The sequence below is a fragment of the Grampus griseus genome, assembly GCF_964374135.1.
Source record: "Grampus griseus genome assembly, chromosome: 20".
Taxonomy (NCBI): Eukaryota; Metazoa; Chordata; class Mammalia; order Artiodactyla; family Delphinidae; genus Grampus; species Grampus griseus.
In genome coordinates, this window is record NC_139014.1 from 53,000,344 (window position 1) to 53,019,029 (window position 18,686).

General features: G+C 58.8%; 1 protein-coding gene across 12 annotated transcripts in view; it reads left to right on the forward strand.

Moving 5' to 3' along the window:
* The window catches only part of MYO18A (myosin XVIIIA), a 95,582-nt gene that overhangs the window by 64,944 nt on the left and 11,952 nt on the right, over positions 1-18,686 (forward strand). For 9 of the 12 annotated variants that reach the window (XM_082678698.1, XM_082678697.1, XM_082678701.1 and 6 more), the window contains 20 exons: positions 2,219-2,284; positions 5,339-5,467; positions 6,178-6,321; positions 6,656-6,745; positions 6,877-6,996; positions 7,194-7,305; positions 7,737-7,864; positions 8,210-8,364; positions 10,164-10,287; positions 10,376-10,576; positions 11,113-11,223; positions 11,696-11,800; positions 12,068-12,214; positions 12,573-12,686; positions 14,047-14,163; positions 14,352-14,435; positions 14,867-15,004; positions 17,091-17,276; positions 17,663-17,802; positions 18,584-18,628. In XM_082678698.1, coding sequence (XP_082534824.1) covers positions 2,219-2,284; positions 5,339-5,467; positions 6,178-6,321; positions 6,656-6,745; positions 6,877-6,996; positions 7,194-7,305; positions 7,737-7,864; positions 8,210-8,364; positions 10,164-10,287; positions 10,376-10,576; positions 11,113-11,223; positions 11,696-11,800; positions 12,068-12,214; positions 12,573-12,686; positions 14,047-14,163; positions 14,352-14,435; positions 14,867-15,004; positions 17,091-17,276; positions 17,663-17,802; positions 18,584-18,628 — 2,456 coding nt within the window. The remainder of the gene's footprint in view (positions 1-2,218; positions 2,285-5,338; positions 5,468-6,177; positions 6,322-6,655; positions 6,746-6,876; positions 6,997-7,193; positions 7,306-7,736; positions 7,865-8,209; positions 8,365-10,163; positions 10,288-10,375; positions 10,577-11,112; positions 11,224-11,695; positions 11,801-12,067; positions 12,215-12,572; positions 12,687-14,046; positions 14,164-14,351; positions 14,436-14,866; positions 15,005-17,090; positions 17,277-17,662; positions 17,803-18,583; positions 18,629-18,686) is intronic. The other 3 variants (XM_082678699.1, XM_082678702.1, XM_082678700.1) reach the window with 1 other exon arrangement.

Genomic DNA, 18,686 nt, shown 5'->3' on the forward strand with positions numbered 1-18,686 from the left:
TCTCCGCTCCTGAAATCTCTCACCACAGCCTCCTACCTGTGCATCTGACCCCTCCCTCAGGACACCGGCTCTATGACTCCATCATCACCGCTCATTTCTGGACCCCACTCCATTTTCTCTGCTCTGTCCATTCCCTTCTGACTTCACTTCCTTTTCCTCTCAGTCTCGACGCCGTGGTCCTGCCCTCCGGTCACTCCGCCTTCCTCACCCTCAGCTCTCCTGAGCTTCCCATAGCACCTTCCCTGCTCAATCCCAGCCCTGAAGGGCCGCCTTTGGACGTCTGCTCTCCTTGGCTTGGGGCTCCCAAAGGGCTGTGGGAGAAATTTATACAACTGCAGGGACTTGAATTCCTATAGGTCCGTAGTCTCCAGGCTCACTGGACCCTTGGGCCCCATTTTCCACATGCTCCATCCTTACCTGGCCCCTGTTCTGAGCTCCTTCTCTGCTATTCCATTCTCCGTCTTTCTCCTCAAATCCTCCCCCACTGCACCTTCCCAGCAGTCGACCTTGCCTCCAAACGCTGATAAAATCGAGGCTCCAACTTCCTCCTGCCTTTGTACACTCCTCTCCAGGTGCCTCCTTCTTCCCCAGCCCTCCTGTCTGGGTGGGAGAAGTATCCTCCCTCCCCTTGTCCGGTCCCTTCTTCCCGTGCTTTGGAACCAATTCCCTTTGGCCTCTCTGGAGACCTGCTCCATCAGCGATACGTCTTCTCTCTCTCCTGTTCCTCCGGCCTCTCCTCTGCCGGCTCTTCTCTCAGTGGAGAAACGTTCCACAGACATTACATTCAGAAAGGAGCCTTCCATCAACCCTCCCTCGTGCCCTGCACCATCGACACTTAGTCTCCTCTTGCTGCCCTTGCTCCACTGCCATTCATTCCTCCACCGGTAGCTGCCTGGTTGCCACCCCTGACACCTGGGACCGGTCTTGTCCTCCCAAGCCCTCCATGTTACCAGAGCTAATGGGCACTTTTCTGTGCTTCTTGCCATGTGACTGTTGACAGCTCTGTTCTTTTTGAAACATTCTCTGCTCAGCTTCTTTGATGCCACTCCTGGTTTTCCCCTTGTCTCTCTGTTCTTTCTTTCTCGGTCCCTCTAAGCTTCCCGTCTTTCACACCCCCCTGAAGTAAAGGTCTCTCTCTTCTTTAAGACTACCTCCTTGGCCGTTGTTTTCTATTCTATACCCTCTTCCTGGGCGACCTCATTCATGCCCATCACTTCAATTACCGCATATATATTGATGACTCCCAGATCAATGCCTCTAGCCCAGGCCTCCCTCCCACGCCAGACGTGCATTTCTATCTAGCTGCTTTCTGGGCTGCTCTACCTGTACGCCCTTATAGTACCTCAAACTCTGCACGCTCACACCAAACTGATTATATCTCCTCCCAAACCTACTCTTTCTCTTGTATTGCCTACCTTGGAGAATGGCACCAGTAACTAATTACTACACAAGTCAGAAACCTCCATGTGTCCCTAGCTTCCTCCCTCTCGTCTAACCACCCCCCCACATCGGGCAAGGCTTCATCTCCTTAAGGTCTCTCGCATCTCCCCCTCCTCTCCTCCCTTTGGGTCAGGCTCTAGCCTTCTCTCCTATGGATTCCTGCCTAAGGGGTCCTTGCATCCTCCACTCATGTGCCAGTGGGATTTCTATCAAGAGCAAATCTGACCGTGCCTCTCCCCGAGAGGACCCTCCAGGGGCTCTCGGAGCACACAGGCTCACGTCCGTTGGCCCCTGCCCACCTGTCTACTCGCCCCTTAACTGCTGCCCGCCCCACCCTCCAGTTATACTGAACTACTTGGAGTTTCCTCGGCGCTCCCTGCTGCCTTATGCTTTCAGGCCTTTGCGCATGCTAGTACCTCTGCCTGAAATGCCCTCACCCCTACTTTGGCTAATTCTTACTTGTATCTAAAGACGGCACAAGCAACACCTCCTCCGAGTGCCTTCCACAGCTCCCTTGTCTGGCTTAGATGCCTCCTCCTCTGTGTACTTCACCAATTTTCTTGTCTCGCTCCCCAACAAGAGAGCGTGTTCCTCTCGCAGTCATCTTTATATCCCCGGAATCCAGCAAGGGGCCTGACGCTGCAGAAGCCACCAAACGTGCTCGCTGAATAAAGAGCGGACTGAACGGAGGACGGGAAGGGCTGAGGGACTGGGAGAAGCCCTGCGTGGAGGTGGGGAGTCCCCGGGTGGGCTCCCTGACAGAGGCATCTCTCTGTAGGCGGTGGAGGAGCTGCTGGAGTCCTTGGACCTGGAGCAGAGCAGCTGCTGCATGGGCCTGAGCCGGGTGAGTTGTCCCTACAGGAAGGCGGCCGCTCTCACTCTCTGGTCACACTTGTCCACGTGGCTGCCCCTCCCCTCCTGCTCTCCCTGCTCAGTCCAACTTCAGGAGTCTCCTGGGGCCCCTGCTGGGTCTTGCCCCCGCCAGCCCCCTTCCCCCCCAGCCACTCTGGGGCTGCCCTTCCTCTCAAGCTGCCCCCTTCGGGGCTGGGGGCCAGGAAGTAAAATACTCCAGCTGCAGCAAACTTGACTCTCCCTCCCTCTGCATAACTGTCTTGTTCAGTGCACGGAACACCTCTGTGATGTCAGGAGGGAGTGGGTCAGAAGGTGGCCCAGAATTGGCCTGAGTCCTGGTGTGGGGAATGGGGAAGACGGAAGGGAGAGCTGGGAGAGGCAGGAAGGCAGAGCCTCCTTGGGTGAGTCGTCTGGGGCTGCCAGGGTCCCAGAGAGCAAGCAGGGCTTGGTGAGGCTGTGCCGGCACCACCCGTCCAACAGGCCGAATTCCTCACCTGAATGGAACGTCGTGCAGAAAAGGCAGGCACACCCGGCCCCAGGTGCCAGTCTGCCGCGTCGCTCCATACCAGAGGGCCAGCCGAGCGTCCCTCCCGCGGGGCAGGGAGCCTGGACACCCCTCTCTCCCGAGACTGGGAGGCTTGACAGGTGGCATCCACGTTTGTGCTTCAAGGGCCAAGGTGGGACGGAGAGCAGTTGGGAGCCACCGGGAGGGTTCTGGACTGTCTATCTGTCAGCAGAGAGGGAAGGAACGCGTGGGAGTATGAGGTGGAAGGGGGTGCTCGCAAAAAAGCCTTGCGTACTGCTTGTCAGCTCTGTTCTCCCTGCTTTGCTTCTGAGTCATGGTTTTGGTTCCTCTGCCCCCTCGCTCACTGGGGATCCGTTTCCTGTCCCCTGCCTCTGCCCTCGTCTGTGCTGTCCCTGGTTTATCCTTTTCCTTTGGGCCGTGGCTGTCCCTGCTGGTCCCTGTTCCTTGGTTTCAGATCTGTTATTTTCTGCTTCTTTCCTTGTCCTCTGTGCCTTCTGTGGTCCCAGCCTCTTTCCGTGTCGTCTTTCTGGTTTTGGTCTCTGCCGTTGTCTGGCTCACCTTCTTGCTCGCCTCCTCCCCACCTGTCTCTAAGCTCAGGAGCGGCCAGCTGAGCTTCCTCCCTGGGAGGCCTGCAGTCAGATTTTTCACTGCAGCCTCTTGCTCTCTCCCTGGGTGGGCTCCTGTCAACTCTGGCAGGCTGAGCCGCTGCTGGCTGGCCCTGGGGCTGGCACCTCCTCCAAGGTATGTCTTGGGTAGAAGAAGGCCTGCACAGACTGGTCCTCTTCCCAGCTGCCCTCTCCGACTCTCTGCATCATCCCAGGTGCCTGGCTGAAACAGGAGAACCCCAGGGCCCACTCACGCTCAGAGCAGAATTAGGGGCAAAGTCAGATGCTTGCTGACATCTGGTTTGGGAGAGAAGTGTCAGGGCTTCTGGGCTGTGGTTAGTACTGGCTGGTGAGTGAGGATTCCCTGTGTGTGTGTCCCATTGCTTCAGAGGAAAGGGGGTCTCAACCTGAACCCACCGGACCCTGAGGGTTCAGGCAGGGAAGCTTGGGTGTCTGAGAGCTTCCTGATGTTTGTAAAACGTGTATGGATAGGTGTGTTTCACGGGGAGAGACGGCCCTGAGATGTCACCTGATACTCAAAAAGACTCAACCCCACAAATGTACAGAGGTTGAGAGAGGTTTGAGGCTCACTGCTCTAGACTCCAGACCATCCTTTCGCTTCTCAGTGTATTTCTGGGCCTTTCTCCATCCCCCTCCCTGACACCTCACGTCTGCCTAGTCAGACTGACCACTAGCATGTTGGCCCACCCTCTCGGGGGACTTGGGTCTCTCACACCCCCTGTGGAATCTCAGGCTCACGCATCGTGGGAAACAGAGGCTCAGGTAGGGCTCGAGACCCACTGGAGATCCCAGGCGCTCAGCCCTGCGTGTTGCAGAGGACTGAGCTGGCTTTCTCCCAGGCCAGCCTCGGGGAACTAGGTTCCTGCCAGAGGCGGAGCTTTCTCAGCAGAAAGTGCGGGCTCTCTCCCCACTTCTTCCCTGGAGGGAGGCCTGGGGACACCGTGCCTATCGGTTCTGAATGTTTCCCGTGGAGTTCACATCTTCTCTTTGCCCCACAAAAGGGCATTTTCTGTCTTCTGGGCAAGGTGGAGGTGGTGTATACCTAGATGGCCTTTGCCCTCTGCAAGGATACTAGTCTTTTTTTCACCTGACGATTCCCCCTCTTCTTTTTCTCTTAGCACAGAACATTTTATCCAGTCCCAGCTCAGGGCACCAAAGAGTGAGAGGAAAGGCTGGGTGTGGGGACAGCCAGCTGGTTCCTCTCACGCCTGCCCTCCGGCCCCCAAACCCGTGTGACAGGTCCCTCGCCTGGGCCAACCCTCACCCACCCCACTGGCTCTTTCACGAGATGAAACCTGGGTGTGGGGGCAGGGTGTTGGCACATGAAAGAGGAGACAGTCCGACATGAAACGGAGCTGGGAGGATGCAGAGGAGGGGCCCCCTCCCCGGCCTCCCCCTTCTCTGCACACTGCATCCTGGGCCTTTTCCTTCTTAAACACATACACCACCATCTGCCTGATCGCAGGCAGCTGGAGGCCAGAGGCGGCTGGAGCCCGTGGCGGGCCTGCAGTGGCCGTGGGTACAGGGGCGTGGGCAGTGCTGCTGGCAGCCCTGGGGGAAGAAGCCACCATAGGTGTTGCTGAGGGGCGCCTCCCCATATGACCGGCCGCCGCTTCACGTCCTTCTTGTCCCAGATACCTTCCCTCCGGCCTCCCTCTCCTTTCATCTCTTTCCCACCTTGCTCCTCCCCTTCCAAAGCCTCCCCAGCCCCCAGCCTGGCCCTCCTCCCTCAGCCTCTTTCTTCCTCCCTCCTCGTAGACCCCGGGGTTTTCAGGCTCTTCCCAGGCCAAGGGCCAGGTTCTGGGCCTGCTGGCTTTCTGTGCCAGCTGCTCGTTCCTCCACCGGGTTGCCCCCAGCCCAGGCTCCCACCTTCACCTGGCCCGCGTCTCCACAGGTGTTCTTCCGGGCAGGCACACTGGCACGGCTGGAGGAACAGCGGGATGAACAAACCAGCAGGAACCTGACCCTGTTCCAGGCAGCCTGCAGGGGCTACCTGGCCCGTCAGCACTTCAAGAAGAAAAAGGTGCTGCTGCAGGGCCATCCCCGTCCCACTCCTCAGCTTAGATGGGCAGAGCTGAGCTCCTGGGGGTGGGGGAGGGACACTCGAGGGAACGTGCGGGCAGGAGGTCGTGGGGCTGTGAGTTATCGCTATCTGGGGGAGAAGAGGCTGGACGTCCCGGGGCAGCGTGCCCTGGGCCAGGGCAGGGGATGGGCAGCTCCCTGGTGCCAGCGACAGTGCTCGTGTACCCAGCGATGGGGCTGTGTGGCCTGGTCCGAGGGCTAGGGTGGTGGGGAGCAGGGCCCGGGCAAAGGTGGGCTCCGGATCGTAGGCTGCTCCGTGAGGGTTAAGGAGCTGCGTCAGCGTCTCCTTTTCTTATTAGCAGGTCCATAAAACAGCCAGTACCTCCGACTCTTGTGTTTCAGCAAGATTAGGTTTTAGAGCACATCTCGGCCAGGGTGCTGGAAATAATCAGGCAGCAAATAAAGCAGACAAAGTTATTCCTAATGAGGGCGGAGCGGTTAGCGCCCAGTGCGGTGCTCCCAGGGCCGGGCTGTCTGCCTCCCACTCTCTAAGGAACGGAGGGAGGCTGGGGGCAAGGGGAGGCTTAGGGAGTGTTTGACTCGGGGTCAGTTGGCCAGAGGAGCAGCCCAACAGCTGAGCTGGTGGTGGGGAGGGTCCTGGTGGGCTCAGGACTGAGAGCCTGCTGTGTGCCATGCCCCACCCCAACTTAGATCCAAGACCTGGCCATTCGCTGTGTGCAGAAGAACATCAAGAAGAACAAAGGGGTGAAGGACTGGCCCTGGTGGAAGCTCTTCACCACGGTGCGACCCCTCATCGAGGTACAGCTGTCGGAGGAGCAGATCCGGAACAAAGACGTACGTAACAGCCTGGAAAGCCACGCTGCTGGGAGGGAAGGGCTGTAGTTGGTCCACGTGGGCAAGAGTTTTGCCAGCTTGTCTTGGGCTCCCCAGTGCTCCTTTGTTTAGTCCAGAGAGCTGGTATCCTTGAACTATGCCCAGCAAACAGAAGGCGTCCCTCTGGGGTGCTGGCTGAGCCCCTAGGTATCCTCTTAGGATGAGACCTCAAGCATCCTCAGCATACGGGGAAGGGTCTAGGGATGGAGCCCCAGGGAGGCAGTGGCGTCCAGCTCCTGGGCCCCAACCTCTCCCAGTGCCTCTGGCTCACTTTGCCCGCCTTACTGCACCCTAGGAAGAGATCCAGCAGCTGAGGAGCAAGCTTGAGAAGGTGGAGAAGGAGCGGAACGAGCTGCGTCTCAGCAGTGACCGGCTGGAGACCCGGGTGAGTGCCTCCCAGCACCAGCCTGACCGGCCCACCTCCGCAGGGCGCCCAGCCCAGGAGGCCCCCCACTGCTGTTCCAGCTGAGTGAGGCAGGCAGTTCAACTGGTGGCGACTCCCTCCCCCAACCACAGATCTCAGAGCTGACATCGGAGCTGACGGATGAACGTAACACGGGAGAGTCCGCCTCCCAGCTGCTGGACGCGGAGACCGCTGAGAGGCTCCGGGCTGAGAAGGAGATGAAGGAGCTGCAGGTGAGGGCAGGACCGTGCTAGCGGCTGCCGCACTCTAGTGCCCACTGCTCCCCCAATGATAGGTGGCACCTCTGCCACCAGCCCAGCACCCCTGTCTGCCCCGGGTAAGCTTAGGACTGTGGTCTCGGTGGTTCAGGGGCGCGGGTGGTACTGCGCGAGGGGGGGATCGGCATACCTCATAGCCTCCTCTTCTGCAGACCCAGTATGATGCACTGAAGAAGAAAATGGAGGTGATGGAAATGGAAGTGATGGAGGCCCGTCTCATCCGGGCAGCTGAGATCAACGGGGAAGTGGATGATGATGACGCAGGTGGGTCAGAGGCTGGAGGACTTGGAAGTGGCCTGAGTGGCAACCTCCGATGCCCACCCCTAGGAAACCACACCCCTTGTCTCCTGTCTGTAGGGCTGTTTTAAGGCTACGTGAAATAAACTGATGAGAAGGTAGAGGTGCCAGTAAGTGCAGGCGATTATCGTGGAGGGCGGTAACAGCCATGATAATGATGATGTCTGAGGACCACGGTCTGCCGGTCCCTGGGGAGAAGACGGCACACGTGGCCACATCACCCTCTCTAGGCTTCTCCCAGCTAGTGGCTCCTTCTGCCTTGGGAGGAAGCCACCATTCCAGGGACCTTTCTGAGTCCCTCCAGCTGACTCCACCTGCTGCCCCATCCTTCGTCCCCTCGGCCCCTTCTCAGGGACTCTCAGCAGCTCGGTCCTCCCTTGTCTGCCCCCACCCCACAGGTGGCGAGTGGCGCCTGAAGTATGAGCGAGCGGTGCGGGAGGTGGACTTCACCAAGAAGCGGCTCGAGCAGGAGTTTGAGGACAAGCTGGAGGTGGAGCAGCAGAGCAAAAGGCAGCTGGAGAGGCGGGTGAGTCTGGTGGAAGAAGCGGAGGTCTGTGCCTAGGAGGAGCTGGGAGAAGCTGGGAGAAGCTGGGAGGGGCTTGGCGCCACGTGTTGGCCCAGGGAGTGGCCGGAGCCAGGCAGGCCCTGGGAGCAACGGGGAAGGGTTGGTTGACATGTTCGCCTCTCGGTTCGGGGGACAACCAAAGGCAAGCTGTTGTTAAGAGTGTCTTAGATTCCCTGGACGACCCTGACTTCATCCCCCATCCCCACGTCTCCCCCTCATCCACCCACTCCCTTCTCCTCACCTCTTTGACCAGTACTTCTGGGCCTCTCAATGGCTGCTGAGCCTGCACCCCATCTTGCCCCCTAGCTTGGAGACCTGCAGGCAGATAGTGATGAGAGCCAGCGGGCCCTGCAGCAGCTCAAGAAGAAGTGCCAGCGGCTGGCAGCCGAGCTGCAGGACACCAAGCTGCACCTGGAGGGCCAGCAGGTCCGCAGCCACGAGCTGGAGAAGAAGCAGAGGAGGTGGGTGGGCCCCCTGCCCTGGACGCAGAGGACTTCCTAGAGCAGCACGAGACAGGGCTCCCTGCCTCCCTCCGGGGAGGAGAGAAGAGGGGGCCTGAATTTGGCCAGGGGCTTTGCCTGCATGGTCACTCATCCCGGAATGTGAGTCAGAGTCTCACTCCTAAGGAGCACGCAGACCACAGCCCCACCGACGGCCTGCTCAGGGCTTCGCTCTCGGACACGCTCCCCTCAGTATGTGCTGTCACCCTGCCTGGGGCCGGGAAGGATGGGTGTCAGCCAGAGCCCGTGCAGGAACCTCTCCACGGCGGCCCTGCCTCTTGCCCTTGCCCGGCTCCCCATCTCTCCCTTGCCTCAGCTACACAAACACACTCTCCTGACTAATGTTGTTAAACTATCGTGCCGCTTCCATCTCATTATGGTAAATGTAATGACACAAAGGGGGGCAGGTGTAGCCCTCACAGGAGAAAATCCAATCTAAATTAACTTCCCTGGCTGGGGATGGGAATGGGATGCCTCTATTAGTAACAGGGAGGAACCCTCACACCCTGGGAACAGCAGGGAGCCCCAGGGGGTGGGAACGGCACCCGGTTCCCCGCTGCAGGGGTCGGGTTCTCAGCAGAGGCACCAGTTGCCTTTGTGAAGGGGCAGCCCTACACCCACGCCCTGGGGGTGAGGACGGCAGGGCTGAGTCCTTTCAGTGACCCAGGGTTACCCTTGGCCTCCTGGGCTCACTCGGGCCTGCCAGGCTGCTGCTTTGCAGAGAGTGGGGGGAGGTAGGAAGGCCTTATATTTCTCCCTCCCAGCTCTGTGACTCTCTGCTTCCCTAGTTCTCATCTTTACCCCCACCTTCCCTTTTACTTAGTGGCAGACACCCTTAGCGGGACACCCCGCCCCCGCTCAGAGCACCCCCCTGACAGTGCCAGCTCGGCCTAGTTACCGTCTCACTGCACTCCCCGCTGGGCACCTTATTAGGTTTCAGCTGCCCGGAGTTTTCTTACTTTTTTTTTGATGTGGAGTTGGGATGGGGATGAGCTGTCCAGTTTTTGACCTGAAGCCGATTAGCTCTTCAGTGAAGGTGGTAAGAGGAATTTCAGCAATTTGCTCCTTCTGTAGCGTCACTGGGCAGGAAATGGAAGGCTGGGAAGTGGAGAAGTGAAGAAAGAGGCCCCCGACCGTGGACCGTGTGCCCGTTGAAGCACGCTGCCAGCCGGGCACAGTGGGACTGGGGCCTCCAGCCTGGTGTGGGGTGTCCTGGGGGTGACAGGGTGCTGCTGGAGCAGGTGGGCCTGGCCAGGGCCTAGTGCTCAGAGGTGGGGCAGCAGCCAGCTGCTCTATCTAAAGTTGCCAGACTGAACTGTAGAAAGTGAGTTAGACGCGGCAGGACATCCATTTCTACCCATTCTGATGCCCGCTCTGCCCTCACCCTGGTCCCTCTTCCCATTCTTTGATCTGTTGAAAGGGAAAAGGTCGAGACAATGCCAGAGGAGAGTCTGTCCACCTCTTCCCTGGAAGCAGTCTGTGGTTCCCTCTCAGCCCCATCTGGTGAAAAGCCTCCTTGGACCTGTGTGATGAAATCCCTACCCACCCCATCCCAGACCAGGTTGCTCAGCAGGGCCTAGGTGGCCTGACCTGTAACCCCTGAATGTCACCTGACCACTGGCCCCAAGTTCAGGCTGCATGATTCCCCCTGACTTGGGTCCTGTCCACATCTGTGGCACCACTTCCGGGCGGCCTCTGGGTGCTGGAGACCTGGACTCCTCCCTTATCTGACGGAGCCGCATGGCCACGCTCCCTCGCAGGTTTGACAGTGAGCTCTCGCAGGCGCATGAGGAGGCCCAGCGGGAGAAGCTGCAGCGGGAGAAGCTGCAGCGGGAGAAGGACATGCTCCTCGCCGAGGCTTTCAGCCTGAAGCAGCAGATGGAGGTGCGTGGGGCTTCCCATCGTCCATACCCCAACCCCGTCACAGGCTCGGGCCAGCCCAGGGCCAGCCTCATCTTCTCTTTTGCTCCAGGAGAAAGACATGGACATTGCGGGATTCACCCAGAAGGTTGTGTCATTGGAGGCTGAGCTCCAGGACATTTCTTCCCAAGAGTCCAAGGATGAGGCCTCTTTGGCCAAGGTCAAGAAACAGCTCCGAGACCTGGAGGCCAAGGTCAAGGATCAGGAGGAGGAGCTGGATGAGCAGGCGGGGACCATCCAGATGCTGGAGCAGGTGCTGAGGGCTTGGCTGCCGTCCCCACAGCTACCCTGGGGTGTGGGCCAGAGGAGGACAAGATCCCAAATTCAGTCGATCATTCCTTCTCTTATTCACAAAGTATTGAGGGAGCACCTGATCCGTGCCAACCACAGTGTGAAGATAATTAAGCTTTCATGGTACTTTCCACAAGAACAGATCTTAATTGACCTCCACTGGTGAGGGGCTCAGAGTGCATGGCAGCAGGAAGGCCATGAGCCCATCCAGCCTGCCACTGAGCTACCGTGTCAGTTCAGGGAGCTAGAGCCTGGAGGCCAAGTGGAAAAGCTGCAGGACTGCCCCCACCCCCAGCAGCCTTCTCTGGGCCTGTGCCAGACATCTAGGAAAGGAGTTCAGCTTCTCTGGAGAAGCCACTTGCCATAGAAACAAGGTGGGAGCGAAGGGAGACCTTCCCTGCTCCCAAGCCTGGGGAGAGCGGCCCATGAGGGTGCAGTGGGGAGGGGTCAGGGTGCTACTGGGAAAGAAACCCAGTCCCTACTCCCACCCACCTCCAGGCCAAGCTGCGGCTCGAGATGGAGATGGAGCGGATGAGGCAGACCCATTCCAAGGAGATGGAGAGTCGGGATGAGGAGGTGGAGGAGTCCCGGCAGTCGTGTCAGAAAAAGGTGAAGCAATGGGCGCTTACCTGTCTAATATAAATGCCGGTTCCCCCATCACCGCTTTGAAGTAAGGGCTTTTCTGTTTCTTTACCTTAGCCACACCATTTTCCATTGCTATTCAGGACCAGGAATCTCTGCTCGGGATCCTGGCATTGGCTGGGATGTGTGTTCTCAGGGTCTGTAGAGAAGCTCAGGCCCTTGAGGAGTTAATGCCCCCTGCTTTCTGTGCCAAGAAGCAGGCACAAGGGCTCTGGAGCAAGGGCTCCCACACGGGCCTGGGCCCCTGTGCATGGCCTGCCGTCCCTCCTCTCCCTCCCAGGCCGCTTTGAAACCCTGGGAACTTTGAATTCAGGGTCTGCCCCTCTGGGGTCATCCATGCTCAGCGCCGCCCCACTCTTTTCATGGGGTGGGAGGATCCAGCAGGGAAGGGGCTAGCTGGCACCAGACACTGAAGGGACGAACGGGCCCCTGTTCCCAGTTAAAGCAAATGGAAGTACAGCTCGAGGAGGAGTATGAGGACAAGCAGAAGGTGCTGCGGGAAAAGCGGGAGCTGGAGAACAAGGTGGCCACGCTCAGTGACCAGGTGAGTGGAGACTGCTGGCTGCCGCAGGGAGAGCTGGGAACAGGAGGGGTGCTGGTTCCGTAGGGCCCGCTGTCATCACCTGTGGGATGGGTGATCACATCCCCTGCACACTGGGGTTTCTCACCAGCTGGCATAATCCTGGCACTTCCTCTGTCATTGCTCATTAGGCATCTCTGAGAGTGAGGGTAGGGTGAGGAGTGGGCTTGGGGAAGACAGGAGGAGGCCCCGGGGCAGAGCCCAGAGCCCCAGCTTCTGGTGTCCACCCAGGTGAACCAGCGAGACTTTGAGTCAGAGAAGCGGCTCCGGAAGGACCTGAAACGCACCAAGGCCCTGCTGGCAGATGCTCAGATCATGCTGGACCACCTGAAGAACAACGCACCCAGCAAGAGGGAGATCGCCCAGCTGAAGAACCAGGTACCTGCAGACAGGAAGCCGTCAGCTTTCTCTCTCTCCCTCCTGCCCCTGTCAGTGGTTCTTGAGTCCTCGGGAAGGGAGGTGACAGGGAAGTGGGGAGAAGCCAGACTCCCCAGGGTCTGCGCATGCGATATGCATGACTGTCAAGCCCCGGATGGTATGGACGGGCTCAGCATCCACCACCCCTGTCACGGGAGGAGATGCCGGTACACACACATCACAGCCCTGGGGTCTGAAGTAAACAGGGGAGAAGGAGAGCTCCTGGGTTCTCTCTCCCCTGCGAGCCTCCTGCACAGCCCTCCTGCCCCCAGGGAATGGCTGACGTCTCTCCCTGGGGCGGGGGTGGCTCTCTGTCCAGCTGGAGGAGTCAGAGTTCACCTGTGCAGCAGCCGTGAAAGCGCGCAAAGCAATGGAGGTGGAGATCGAAGACCTGCACCTGCAGATTGACGACATCGCCAAAGCCAAGACGGCGGTGAGGATGCGGGGTGTGCCGGGCCAGATTCGGGGGGCTGAGGGAGAATGGAGCTGTGACAGTGGCTGCTTTTACCCCAAACAGGGCTCATTCCCCAGCCCGGTCCCTTCACGCCAGGGCTTTCTGCGGCAAGAGCGGGCCTCCCCTCCTCTGCCTCTCCCCACTCAGAGCAGAGGCCTGGGAGGGGGTGAGGTGGAGGAGGGAGCCAGCAAGGGCCCATCTCCCTGTTTAACCACCTGTCTGTGGGCGCTTGGCCACAGGCCCCGACACCATAAATAAAGGCAGCAAATGTGGCTGAGGGATGTAAACAGGTACCTAGAGATTAGCAGAAGCACCGATAAGAAGATGGGATGGCTCTGTTTCCCTCCCCTGCCCCTGGCCAGCCCACTGACAAGCCCAAGCGGCAGCTAATTAGAGCGCTTATTTAATGCCTCGCTTTTAATTCCCCACCTCTCCCACGGCCCATCCATCGGCCGAAAGCTCATTACTGGGATACGGCCATCGGTACCTCCTCAGGCGGGGAATGGGGCAGGGGAGGAGGCTGGGCTTGGCTCTGGGCTCCCTGGCCCCCCAGCCAGTCACCTGACTGCTGAGAGATGCCAATCTCCTGGCTTGATTTATCCCCGTGACATTTATGCTCCTCAGCAGTTTTCAGGTGAGTAATTCAAATTCCTTAATTGTGTTAAAAAGGGCTGTTATAAAATTACCATTTTATTTAAATCCGAGTTAATAAATTTCTTGGCGGAGTCTTCCGCAGCTCCCCACGTCCCGGTAACAAGATGGATGGGGCAGAGAAGGAGCCAGCGCAGTCATTTTGGTTTGGAATTACAGGCTAATAGATTCATTCATTTCCTGAAGCTGCTGTTGGCTGTCTCTTCTCCTCCCCCCGCCAGGAGTGGACTTGGCTGTGGGCGCTGGATGGCCAGGGAGCAGGCAGTCCCAGGAGAAACATGCCAGGAGAGTTTCACAGATTTGAGGGGTCCTTCCTTGTGGCCTGAAGGGGGCAGAGTGCGCACAGGTTAGGGCCTGAACGCTAGTGCTAGGATGATGGGTCGTTGGTTCTGGACAGACCTTTTCTGCCTTCTCATTAGCCTCCAAAGAGCTGTCAGAAAGCAGCTGTCATTTAGCCCAGGGTCTGCCTGAGCTGCAGAGACAGCCCTTTTCCCTCAGCTCCCTGGCCCACAGCAGGACAGGCAGTTCCCTGAGCATCATTGGTCCTGGAACCTCCTCCAGCGGGTGGACCTGGCCCTATCATCACCCCGTCCCATTGGAGGAGGCCTAGGGAGGTTCAGTCTTTCCACCAAGGGCCATCAGGCAGGCCAGGCCTGATGCTCTCTGATCTGTCTTCGCCTCTGTCCAGCTGGAGGAGCAGCTGAGCCGCCTTCAGCGTGAGAAGAATGAGATGCAGAGCCGGCTGGAGGAGGATCAGGAGGACATGAATGAGCTGATGAAGAAGCACAAGGCAGCCGTGGCTCAGGTACCCTGCCCAGGAGTGCCCCACCGCACCCTGCAGAAGCACCGTCCCCTGGTCCTCCTCTAGGTCCCTGGCACAGCCTCTTCTTCGGGGGGGTCATGGTGCCTGTGTGCCCTGGCCTCAGTGAGGGGTGGGGTGGGATGGATTTGGTGCTCATGGGGGATCCTGCTTCGCACCCTCTCCTTTCCCAGGCCTCCCGGGATCTGGCTCAGATGAATGATCTCCAGGCTCAGCTAGAAGAAGCCAACAAAGAGAAGCAAGAGCTACAGGAGAAGGTGGGGACCAGGGTCTCCCTTGGCAGAGAGAGGGTGCCAGGGTCACTGTGTGGGGGACCAAATCCCAAGCTCACAGGCGAGCACGTGCTTCTCTCTGCCGTCAGTCAGCGTCAGCAAGCGCAGAGGCCTAGGCTTGCAGCCGTGTCGCCATAGCAGACGGCTTCAGCTGCCTCATTTCACATTTCTATGCCCTCTCTGGTCCTTAGCTTTCTCTTTTCTCTCCAAAGGGCAAAATCTGTGCCCGCGCAGGGCCGGGTGGGGAATGCCCCTGGCTCGGGGCCCCATCCTTCCACCTCCCTGTGCATCCCTCCCTCCCTCAGCCTTCTAGTCACCATGGTGATCTTGCTGGGGGGTAGGGAGAGAGAGAACCTGCCCCTTCCCTTTCCAGGCTCAGTTCTTTCTTCCCTTCCTGCCCCCCCCCAACCCCGCAGCTACAAGCCCTCCAGAGCCAAGTGGAGTTCCTGGAGCAGTCCATGGTGGACAGGTCCCTGGTGAGCAGGCAGGAAGCTAAGATCCGGGAGCTGGAGACACGCCTGGAGTTCGAAAGGACCCAAGTGAAGCGGCTAGAGGTGGGTGCACACTTCCCCGTCCAGTCCTCAGCAGGCAGGGCTGAGCGGCCCCAGCGGCTGGAGCCACGCATGCTCAGCAGGGCCCGGCAGGCCCGCAGCCACTCTGCTCCACGGAGGCCTCTGCCAAGCTGCCGGGCCAGCTGACGGGGCGGGTGCCTTCTCCCCCGCTCGCCAGGCCTGCTCTCTGGGCACCGCGGAGCCGGCCCGCTTTACATTCTGACCCTGTGCTTGCCTTCTGCCAAGGGACCAGAGCAGCTTAGCTCTTCGTCTTCATGTTTTCTTCCACCGTGCACTCCCCCCGCCGGTCCCCTCCCTCGCTCTCGGGCAGGGTCGTAAATATGCAGCGGGTGGCGCCACTTCTGCAAGGGCTGGAATCTGTCCTCTCGCCTCTCCGCTCGCTCTTTCTCTCCCTCCCGTTTTTTATTCCCTTTTTTCCTCAGTTCTTCCCATGCTTGCATTCTCTGCCTTTTCTCCTTCCCTCTTCATTTTCCTCCATTTTGGCCCCATTTTTTCTTCTCCCTCTGTTTATTTTCTCCCCAGTCTCATTCCCTTTCTTACCCTGACCTATTTCTTCCTTTCTCCCCATCCCATTTGTCCTCTCCCTCTACTTTTCACCCTCTTCCCTTCGACCCTTCTCCTTTTTCTGTTCACCTCCATCTTCCCTTTCCACCCCTCCTTCCTCCCAACTGTAATCTCCAACCTCCGCATTTAATCCTTTCGGTTCCACTCTCCTGAAGCCAGCGTGCTCCGGCCCCTCCCTCTCCAGCAGAGCAGGTAGGAAGAAAGAGGCCAGCAGAATGACCTCTCCGGGTTTCCACCCCTCTCATCCTATTTTAAGTTCTCCTCCTCCATCCCAAGCATGTAGACATCTGTCTGAGCACTGACAGGCCTTCATGAGAAGTATGTTCATGGGTGGGTGCTGAGGGACATCCCTGCCACCTCCCCGTTAACCCCTGAGTCGGTGGAGCAGGAGAGAGGGTGGGGATGGAAATAGGTGACTATGGAGCTGGCAGTGGGCCTCGGAGGGCATTAGTACCCTTGACCTTCGAAGAAAATATGGCTGGACCTCCCAGGACAGGGTCACGGTCCTCCGGCGAGCTAGAGAGAGTGAAGGAGACTTAGTAATAGTCCACCTTCTGCCTTGGTAATATTTTGATCCACGTTTTACACACAGGAAGGGTTAAGTAGGTTGCCTAAGGCCCCGAAGCTATCAAGGGGCAGAGGAGGCCACTGGTCTGGTGGATGTAAAATAGGACAGACCTGCTGCACTTGCCTCCTTTGCTCATGGGCCCCAGTCCCTTTCCTCAACTCTCTCATTTTCCCTTCTGCTCAGAAAGGCAGTACCGTGGTTTAGGTGCACAGAATGCTAAACACATACAGCCCTTAGAGATGTAGCCTTATTTTAGAGACATAGAGGCTGGGGGCTGAGAGTGGCGACCCCACGGCCAGTCAGTGGTAGAAGCAAGGACTAGAACCAGAAGCAGCGTTCTTCCCTCACGCTCTGCCCCAATCTCCGGGGCTTTTTTTGCTCAGCGTCCTATGGCGCAGAAGGGAAAAATGTGTTCACGTTTCGGGGGAAAGAGAGATTCATCAGGCTTAGAGGAATGGCTTTGTGTTTGGCATGTGACGACTGTTGAGTCTCCTCCTCATCCAGAATTCTCAGTAAAGCCATTTACTTCTGAGCACAGGCCCTGGCTTTTGGAGCTTCTGGGTTTAGGGTCTCTGAGGGAAACCCTGCTGCCCGTGGAGGCCCCGCACACGGCATCAGTGTGGACAGGCCCAGACTCTAGCCAGAGCTCTCCTCCGACCTAGGTGGTGATAATGATGATAATAGCACTTTTCATCTTCCGGAGCCCCTTCACATGCATTACTTTATTCGGGCCTTAAAAGACCCCTGGGGAATAGGTGTTATTCTCCCTTTTTCACAGAAGGACAAAGGACGTCGCCTCCGAGGGCTTTCGTGGCTTGCCCACCTAGCCAGTGAGCGGGGCAGCCGGAGCTGGACCCGGGCCTCCTGACTCTGGAGCTCTGCCACACCCCGCTCTCTGCCTGGCTGATGGGTCCCTCTTCCCACCTCCCTGTCCAGAACCTGGCCGGCCGGCTCAAGGAGAACATGGAGAAGCTGACTGAGGAACGGGATCAGCGCACGGCGGCCGAGAACCGGGAGAAGGAGCAGAACAAGCGGCTACAGCGGCAGCTCCGGGACACCAAGGAGGAGATGGGCGAGCTTGCCAGAAAGGAGGCCGAGGCGAGCCGCAAGAAGCATGAACTGGTAATGCCCCCTACCCACGAGGCCTGAGGCTGGCGGCCCTCTGAGAAGCTGCTAAGCACACACCTCACCCGTGGGCTTGTGGAGGTGGGCTGCAAAGAAAGCATGGTTTAATTCTAAACCAGAATTAGAGGGAAGAGAACATGTCAAGAACACAGCCCACAAAGCCTCAGGGCAGGCCAGGGGCCAAGGGTGGTACCGGAGTCTCCATCAGGCAAGGCCAGGCCTCAACAGCCCAGCAACAGCAGAGCAGACAAAGCTCTGCAGGTTCTCAGCGGCACCCACGTCGCTGCTGCCTGGCCCAGGGAGACTGGAAGCCGGCCTTTTCTGGGGCAGCTGGGCGAGAGACTAGCCCTCCTGTGGACTGGACTACCCCCTCTCCCTCCTAGGAGATGGATCTGGAGAGTCTGGAAGCTGCTAACCAGAGCCTGCAGGCTGATCTGAAACTGGCGTTCAAGCGCATCGGGGACCTGCAGGCCGCCATTGAGGACGAGATGGAGAGTGATGAGAACGAGGACCTCATCAACAGGTGAGGGGCCTCTATGGCAACCGTGGCCGGCTCGGAGGCCCTCTTGACTGCCTCCAGACCATGTAGAACAGCTGCAGTCTGGGTCTCCCCACCACTGAGCCTCCAGCCCACCCTCCCCTCATTGCCAGACCCCAGCATGGACCCTGTCCTGCAGCAGCTGAGGGCTGGACAGCTGCTGCCCGGGTGAGACCCCCCCCCCCTCCCGCCACTTCCTCCCTGTCCTTCTCCCCAGGCCTCCCAGGGACCTGGCTCTCCAGCTCTGCCCGTTGAAGTTATTCCCCCGTTTAGCTGCATTTCTGATGGCACCTGCCCCACTCTGGGGAGAGCAGAGATTTAAGGGCCCTGGTGCCTTGTTACCGTGCCAGAGCTTTCCTCACATAAGACCCACCCAGGGAATGGTTTAGCATAGAGATTTGTAGTCTTAGGCCGAGGAGGAAGTCTCGAGGCAGGCAGACTGGCAGTGGGGGTGGGGTCAGACCCTGGAGAAGCTCCCAAGGCTGCCCTGAGCAGACCCCCCAAGACTTGCCCCCATCCCACCTGAAGGCCGAGGCCCCATCCTGCTCCTGGGAGGCCCGGGGAGCCTGCTCCTTTAGGGCAGGGGAGTGGTGCCCCAGGCGGCCTGGACCTCCCTCTGAGGACAGCACTGTCCCACCTCCTGGTCTCAGCCAGCCAGAGCCTTGTCTTGCTGAGGAAGGAGGGGTCCTCGGCTGAGGGGTCCACCTTGGTTGACTTTTCTGTGTTCTTCCGGCCCCCTTGCCCACCATTTTCTTTCTGTTTCCAGTTTGCAGGACATGGTGACAAAGTATCAGAAAAGAAAGAATAAACCGTGAGGACTGGAGCGCACGCGCTCTCTGCCTCTCCTCGCGTGGTGTCTAACCTCCCCC